The sequence below is a fragment of the Poecilia reticulata genome, linkage group LG16 (genome assembly GCF_000633615.1).
Source record: "Poecilia reticulata strain Guanapo linkage group LG16, Guppy_female_1.0+MT, whole genome shotgun sequence".
Taxonomy (NCBI): domain Eukaryota; kingdom Metazoa; phylum Chordata; class Actinopteri; order Cyprinodontiformes; family Poeciliidae; genus Poecilia; species Poecilia reticulata.
In genome coordinates, this window is record NC_024346.1 from 17,837,807 (window position 1) to 17,846,561 (window position 8,755).

General features: G+C 40.5%; 2 protein-coding genes across 2 annotated transcripts; both read right to left on the reverse strand.

The window, feature by feature from the left end:
• Positions 1-414: 414 nt before the first annotated feature.
• hoxa9b (homeobox A9b) lies at positions 415-4,251 on the reverse strand. The gene is made up of 2 exons (XM_008432502.1): positions 1,521-4,251; positions 415-1,221 (listed from the first exon to the last, which is right to left on the reverse strand). The coding sequence occupies exons 1-2, from the start codon at positions 2,290-2,292 to the stop codon at positions 983-985; spliced, it is 1,011 nt and encodes a 336-aa protein (XP_008430724.1). The 5' UTR covers positions 2,293-4,251; the 3' UTR covers positions 415-982.
• Positions 4,252-4,355: 104 nt separating this feature from the next.
• On the reverse strand, positions 4,356-8,696 carry hoxa10b (homeobox A10b). The gene is made up of 2 exons (XM_008432500.1): positions 7,134-8,696; positions 4,356-5,052 (listed from the first exon to the last, which is right to left on the reverse strand). Exons 1-2 carry the CDS (start codon positions 7,906-7,908, stop codon positions 4,778-4,780), a joined length of 1,050 nt encoding a protein of 349 aa, XP_008430722.1. The 5' UTR covers positions 7,909-8,696; the 3' UTR covers positions 4,356-4,777.
• Positions 8,697-8,755: the final 59 nt, after the last annotated feature.

Here is an 8,755-nt window from a genome sequence, read left to right on the forward strand (position 1 = left end):
CAATAATAATAATAATAATAATAATAATAATAATAATAATAATAATAATAATAATAATAATAATAATAATAATAATAATAATAATATAAAAAGTAAATGGGTTCGTTATAGGATAAATCCTAATAATTTTATAACAGCCCATAATCATTACTAACTTTCTTATCTTTCAAGTCAGTTTCTTGCATTAAATAAAATTAAAACGGCGTTTTTTTTAATTCGTTTTACGATTAAATCCCAGAAAACTACAATAAACTGACATCAAAGTGTCTTTTTGCATTTTGTTCACCTAAATTACCCCCCTCCCCCGCTGCCCCCACACCTAGTTGAAATATTTTGTAGCTTTGGAAATTAAACCTTTAGTCAGTTGGAACCAAATTCAAAAACCAAGAAACACCATTTGAATGTGTGTTTTATTTTTGGCCGACTCTAGCCCACACTGCAGCGTATTGTGTTTATTACACATGTGCAAAAACATGGTGCATTATACTTCATTCAAATGAAAACGAATCACTGTGACATTACACGTCCAAATGTATGATACAAACTACACTTTATTTTAAATAAAATCAGTACATGTGAGGTATTTCAAGTGTGCGCAGGGTTTTCACAAATGCATCCAAACATTTAAACACAATTAGCCGCAATAAAATAAAATAAAAAAATAAAAAAAAATAAGTTAATCAATGCAGATAGGTAGCTGAAGGATATCGATGGGCTAGGTAGTCAAGTAAAGGTTCATGCAAATCATAAACGGCCTACAGAGTCAACACACTGTGTGCGCAAAAAAAAAAATAAAATAAAAAATACAAGATATCTAAATCCACCACGAGACACAATCACAGAAAATCAGTGGGGGGGGAAAATGGACACTCCGCGTTGTTTCAACAACATTAATTTACAACAACACGTACCAGGAATTATAAGTCCCCCCTCTCCGCCCCTCTTCCATCCCCCTCCGCCAGGTTTAAACGCAAAGAGGGCACTAGCTGTCTTTCCTTCTGTCTCTGGTTTCCTTCTTCATCTTCATTCTGCGGTTCTGGAACCAGATTTTCACCTGCCTCTCTGTCAGATTCAGGAGCCTCGCCACTTCGTACCTGCGCTCCCGGGGGAGGTACATGTTGAAGAGAAACTCTTTCTCCAGTTCGAGGATTTGGTGCTTGGTGTAGGGGCAGCGCTTTTTCCTGGTCGGCTTTGCGTGCAGCCAGTTGGACGACGGGTTGTCTGGAGGAAGACATCACCATGAGGGAAATATCAATACTGAGCAATGATCGGGTTCTTTCAATATTTCATGGTTGTTTTTAGTTCTATTTTGAATCAAACACAGAGAAACCAACATTTAAGCAAAAGTTTCCACCATCCTCCCCCCACCCCAGGTCATCTTGCACAGGATTTATGTCTCAGATTAAGACCCTCCTATATTTGTCAAAAAATAAAAAATAAAATTATACACATTTCCCACATCCACCTGACTTATTAGGCCACGCACTTGCATCAGTAAAGGAAAGCGTTGGGCTGCTTACTTGCATCAACCGCATCCCTTTTCTCTGCCGTCAGCTTGTCGTCGCTGGCTGCAGATGTGGGTGGTGTATCGCAGGGAATCTCCGTGAGGGAAGCTCCGTTTTCAATGTCAGACAAAAGGGGTGCGTGCGCCTCCAGAGTCGTGCACTCGGCACCGCCGAGCAGCGGCTCGGGCTTTATCTCGTAATGCGCGGCTGCAGACGGGATTCCCGTCAAACACAGCGACGCGGAGACCGGGTCCAACGCCCAGGAACGCGCAAGCATGCCATCGGCTTCCCCGGTGTATTGATGGTGTACGTATGCGTTGGGAGGATGCGCCGCGATGGTGCTCCAGGATCCACTGAAAATAGAGGATTTCGGCTCCTGTCCGCCATATTCGGTGTGCGCCGCCTGCTCCATTCCTGCAGAGGTTGAGTACCTCATCGGTGCCATTTCTTCTTGCTCCGAAAGAATGCGCGTGTCAACGTAGTAGCTCGTCCCCATTGCGCCGGAGTAAAGAAAGAAAATATATATGCAAGGTACCAAATAAAAAAGGGTGTAAAAAAAAAAAAACCTTGGTTTTACAATCCTGCAATGACGAGAGAAGGGATTCATTCCATTGCAAGGTGTCCTGTTGGTGCGCCACCTAGGAGCTCCTTCCGTCCAGTAAGTTGAACCCTGTCCAAAACTGGATAGGGCGCCCCAAAACACGTGACCGTGGGACAGAACAATAAATAATAAATCAGCCTGTATACCGCTCAGCTTAAAAAGGGGGCCACCATTTTCACTCACCATATTTTAATAGCAAATGTTCGCTCTTTTATTGGCAAATATTTCCTTTTATAAGCAATAAATGTTGTGATTTTAGTCAAGGGATCTCGTTTTAGTGCAACAGAGGACATCCGTGTGTTTACACATGAACAAGGTTATTGGATCTTCAAAGCTTCTTTTTGGAAAAAAAAAATCGATTTGTTTGCTACTTTTGAAAATATACAAAAGTGAAAAGTTGCTAGACTTTAAAATGAAATTTTAGAACATCTAAAATGTAATGGTGCTCCATACCTTTTATTGTTACCTTCTTTAAAAAAAAATTATATTGTAAACAACCTAGAGGAAAGTTTCCAAGAGATAACCAAGCTGTGTCTTTGAAGGCATTCCAAGCGGGGCTGGAGTTATTTGGGTGCCATATAACGGTTCATTTTATCACGGGCAATTGGGTTGTTTTTCTTCAGGTTACAGCCGGGTTGTCTAAGCTAAATATCACCAATAAAGCTCAGCCTTTGTCTTCTTTCTTTGCACGGTCCGAGCAGACGCATCCGGCATTTCTTTTTTTTAAAGCAACTGGCGAGACTGCAGTGATCATAACCGAGGCCTTGTCTGTCCACACTTTTTCTAGTGGACGTAAAAAAAATAATTAAAAACGATTGGATTATTTTTTTATACTATTACTCCAGCCTATAATTTAAATATCAACCCTTCCTGTGATTTTCCTGTCAATCTGATTGTATTTTTTGAAAACCTGCAGAAACAACAGAATTCTCCTGTCTGATTGTTGTATTTTACGCACAGATAAATGCCCTCCCTCCTGCAGCTCAATGCTTTTGAACTGCAGTTTTAAAGAGCCGATGCACTTCGTCCCAAATTATTAATGAACATTAATCCAACGTGGTTCGCGTTTAATTATAAGACGAATTTCACTGAGGTAATCAAGGCAGTTTCGTGTTGTGGGAACATAAAATAAATAGCCCAACAACATGAGACTACCTAAACCACGCAACAGCCTGCTCTCCTGCAAAACGATTGGTGTGGGTTTTTTTTTCATTATTCTCTGTATAATTTTAAGAGTGAAAGCATGTTTTTATCCGTATGTTGCTAGAAAAGTAACCCATGCACATACATTTATTTTTTAAAAAGCGTGATTTCAGAAATTAAAAAAGAAAAGACAGTCTGCGATTACGAGCATAGATTATAGTGGGCTATTGTTGTCCATCAAGTAGTTTATGACTTCAAGACATCCAACAACCAAATAAATAAATAAATACATAAGATATCAAAACAACCCAGACATAGCCACATGCAGCCATTACAAAATAAGTTTTGGAGTTGGATAGACATGGAAAAGGTGGCGTTTCCTTCTGCAAAGGCAACGTACGTCATAACTGAAGAGTGAAGCTCAAAAGCAGTCTAGCCAGCATAGGTGTGTGTAATGACGTCAAAATGCTGTTGAAAACTTGCTGGAGTTAAAGAACCACCTAACTTGAAGCAATTCCACAAAACATCAGTGAGTTGAACACAGTTTGTTGCTGAGGGATCTCCAGGCGTCTTCGCACCCCCCGCCCTCCCCCGTCACCCTCGTTGGAACATTTACCGTCATTACTGGTTAACCTCCATGAGATGCTGCTGTTATTTTAATCGTTAACTCTGGACAAAAAGTTTCCTCTCCCAGTAAAATAGCGCCCAAATTACATGGAAAAGCCGAGGCTCCCGTCCCTCTAAACTACCTGTAAGTGTGGCCGATGTCGACGGTGATGCTTTGCCTAAACTCGCTTTAAAAGCTGTTAGTGGTGAGTCAAATCGCTAACAAAGCCTTGGTTTCGACGTTTTCCTTTAGCCTGTGAGCTGAAAAAAGTTACATTTAACATATTTGGTGTTGCTAAACCAGGACTGGTCAAAATTAGGCAAAGGTAAAAAAAACAGTGTTACATGTCGGGTTTCTAAAAAAAAGTTTGCTGTGCAGAAATTCCGCTGAATAATAATAATAATAATAATAATAATAATAATAATAATAATAATAATAATAATAATAATAATAATAATAATAATAATAATAATAATAAAAAAGAAAATACTGAACGAAATAAACATTTACAGCAACGCACAAAGCCTGTGGTTTTGTGCGGTTATATTCTTTTTATTCATCTGAGCAGCTAATGTGCAAATTTTCACCAGACCTCTTGTATTTTTTTTTTGTTTTTGTTTTCAATCATCACATTAAGTCCTACATCTAACTGTAACACAGATGAGCCAGTGGTCAGTCCAGCATGCAAAATCCAATGGGTCACTCAGATTGAGCGCATAATTATGTACAAGCCTGAACAACTGGATGGATCAAATGTGACCATGTATAAATACAAATCCACGACAAGAAAAGCTCTGATCAATAAGTTAGCAGTCGGGTCCTTGTTTCTCCAAGGGCACTCTCACAGTTTGGGTGGAGGAAGAGGAGGAGGAGGAGGATCAGGGAAGGAGGAACAGGAAGAGGGCGTTTCTCATCAAAGTCTCACGAAAACCCAAAGTTGCTGGAGAGCTCCCGGATCCTGTTTTCACGGCTCATCTTTTTCAGTTTCATCCTCCGGTTCTGGAACCAGATTTTGACTTGCCTGTCGGTGAGGTGCACGCTGCGGCTGATCTCCAGGCGACGCTCCCGTGTCAAGTACATGTTGAAGAGGAATTCCTTCTCCAGCTCCAGAGTCTGGTGCTTGGTGTAGGGGCACCGCTTCTTTCTGCCGCTCTTTGCTGTCAGCCAGTTGGCCGTGCTCTCCATTTTGCCATCTCCTGCAACGGCGGGGAAATGTATCGCAGTGTTAGTAGAGGCAACAAGTATCATAAAAGACAAGGTGTGTGTGTTGTGGAAATGAAATGTAAACATAAACACTAAATTGCTTGAGATTACGTGAGAGTTAATGTCGGAGTAATAAATGCTAGAATTGAAGTAAAAAAAAAAAAAAAAAAAAACTAAAACCAAAACTATTGCACTAAGTTTGTTTGTTTGTTTGTTTGGTTTTCATGGCAATCTTACGCACAAATGTGACGAAAGCCAAACGTGTTTCCAGTTCAGCCGTTTATTTATACCGGGTATACATCTCTCAAAATTTAATAAATGTCTAAAATTTATTGTTAATTCTTTTGATAGACAACTTCATTTCTTATAGCTAAAAATAACAATAAATAAATAAAGTCCCTGCTACGGCACAATTATCAGTTAACGGGTTCAACTGTAACACCTGTAAACTGTACTGTTGATAAATTACCATATAAACTAAATGATCAATTACGTATTCATGATTTTAGGAAGAAATGTCTTTAGCTCGCGTTAAAATTAAGGAATCATAATCGATCAACATTATTGCTTTATGTAGCCCGCTTCATTTCATTATGGACGGCTTGCTATTTTTAATTTTGGTGAATATTTATTGTATTTATTACAACATAGAGCTTTTTATATCAGAATGCATTGCAAATCTACAGTAGATAGATTTGTAGATAGATGTAATATGTGCAGATCAGTGACAGACTGTCCGTTGTCTCAGCAGTAAGAAGTGTTGCGAATGCACTAACTTGACTGTTGGCGCAACAAAAACATTGATTGATTCTTTGTTGTTATACAGCATCGAGCTACAGTTCCACTGCTATTTTCATTTTGCAGTAAAATTAAGGTTAAACTGAAGTACAATGTGGTGTCAGTACTCTTTGACTACAAACAGGAAAATCATGTCTGTTTAAACTAGAAATAATAAAGACAATCCCAGACATGCTCAGAACAATTGTTGTAATTTATCTTACAGTTCAATCTAATCCATTTACCAGGGGAGAAATTTTGTCCTTCCACTCAGGTAAATTCAAGAACAATTTTTTTCTACTTCAGTCAAGAAGGTAGTCTGCTTTATTTCAAGATCAATTCATTGATTTCTTGCAGTTGACTGGGCTTCATTGTGGACAGTTTTATAGCAGTTACCATTAGAAACTGAATTTGACTCCAATGCAGTCTAAGATCAAGTTGGAGTGTATGTATGTATATCTGAGATTGTCTATATAGTTGGATAAAATTGGATAGTTTCAACTTCATATGCTTACAGATTGAACCTTTCTGTGCTGCAAGTGCCTTACAATTACATCAGTTGTGAAATTAAGCAATATAAATTAAATAAATTGAATGTAATTGAGTTCTGACTGTTCATCCCTTTTAGTATTGCTACAATTTAAACGATAGTATCTCAAAAATGTTTCTATAAACCATGGTAAACCTGAAGCAAAATTATGTAAGCAGGTCATAAAAGTGATGAGAATACACCACAGTGACGTACTGTTCGTCCCTTTAACGACAAAAACCGTTGTGAATATGCAGCAATTTCACTGTTAAAACAAATGAAATGTGTTTACAGTTTATAAATTAGGTATGAACCCCGTTAGCCAAACTTTCCTGTTCATTGCTCGTCAATGCAACATTTTAAATTAATGATTTCCTCGCTCAGTTACTGAGGTCAGGGATTGTGCCAATAAAAACAAATGAAAAAGCAATGATGCCACACAAAAGCGCTACTAGTTGAGGCCTGGTTCCATTTTAAATACAGCCAAACAGGCACAATAGATCCAATCCTAGGCTGTGATTGGCCAAGTCATGGTCAAATTTGTCTCAGCCCAAACAAACACAGACATGAGAGTTCCTGTTTCAGCTAAAGCTGAAACTACTCCTCTATAATACATCCGAAACCTTAATTGGCCGTAAAACAATAACCGCCCACTTAAAGAAAAAAAGAAAAAAAACGGTCCTGTGAAGGTTTATCTTTTTTTTCTTTTTCTTTTTCTTTTTTTTTTTTTTTTTTGCGTCATTCTGCAGCAGCTTCTCAAGTTTTCACCTTTTACGGACTTATCTGGACACTCCGTCTCTGCAGGCTCAGTGGAAGACGAGCTCTCCGAGGAGAGGCGGGTGTCCTCCTCCTCCCTGGCCGGAGCGCACGGCGCAGAGCCGGGCGCCTCCTCATGGCTCTCCCCGCGCTCCGGCTCCGCAGAGGCGGACTGCGGCTGTGAGGGCTGGCCTTCAAAACGGCTGGGTCGCTGCAGACTGAAGTGATTCATGTCTGGCTGAACATCGTGATATAACCTGGAAGACGCGTAGGTTTGAGACAGGCGGAAGTAGCCCGGGACTGGCACGGTGTTGCCGGGGGTAACGGGGCAGGACGCGGTAGAGTAGGATATGTCATCCGCTGACTCTCCTTTAGGACATTTGTCTGTCTCGTAAAGGCAGCAGGCGCTCTCCTCCTTTATGCTCGGCGAAAACGAACACTGAGCCAAATGCTGCCCGCTACAGGGTTGATCCACTCGGCAGGACCTGGACGTTTCTAGCCACGTTTCCATCCCCTGAACATACGGAACCGAGGACGGAATCACGCTGTGAGTCGTTGGCTCGCTGCGCTTCCCGACTGTCGGGAAACAGGAGCCGCTGGTGATCCCATATGAATATTCCGAAGCCGGTGGCAAATACAGACTGTTACTTTGGTAATAAGGAGCGCCGTCGCTTCTCACGTTTATTAAGGAGTCCACAAAGAAGGAGTTCCCAGCCTGGTTGTTGGAACATGACATCGTCGCGCTGTTATTTGGCGGCGGATGAAGATGGCCCTCTCTGGCTGACATTTCTTGTGCAAAAACATTGCTGAATAATTACTGATACTCACGCTTCTCACTGAAGACTGCAGCCAATTAAAACACCAGTCGACTGCAGACTCCTCCCAGACCGAGCGGCCAACTCTAATGTGTCGTATATTTTGTTTTAGTCCAAGTAAAGAGAAAACTCTTAAAGATACCTGTGCTGCATTTTAGCTTTGGGAAGAAAAAAAAAAAAAAAGAAGAAATATCACGATAATTCGCAAATGATTACCGAGGACTACGACGCCTTCCAAGTAACCAGAACCCCGAGGTTAACAAGTTAGTTGCTGAAAGCTGTCCCCAATAACGGCGCACAATGCATCGTTTTACAGCCACTTTTACAGCACTGTAAAAACGAGGGGTTGGAGAGGCGCCTGTAGGAAGTAAGAGTGAAAGACCCAAAACAATCTCTAGTCAAGGAGGAACTCTCTACCTTTCTACAGCTCTGAACATCATTGTTGGACTTCACTGTTAAAACTTCGAGCATCTGGGCCTGCATTGTGCTTCACCCGGTCGCACTGCTGCACATACCAAAGCAAAGCCAGTTGTGGTATAAAGTTTAACTGTAACATTGTGGGTGCAAATGCCATGATGGTGTCAATAGCCCACAACTTTTACTACACACTGGATGTATAACCGCCAGAGCTGAACAACAATACCCTGGAGGGACATTTATTTAATGCAGATCTAATACAGGCGAGGCTGCAAGGGAGGCAGTTTGTTGTATGAAAGATAGTCTGTCTGTCTATCTATCTATCTATCTATCTATCTATCTATCTATCTATCTATCTATCTATCTATCTATCTATCTATCTATCTATCTATCTATCTATCT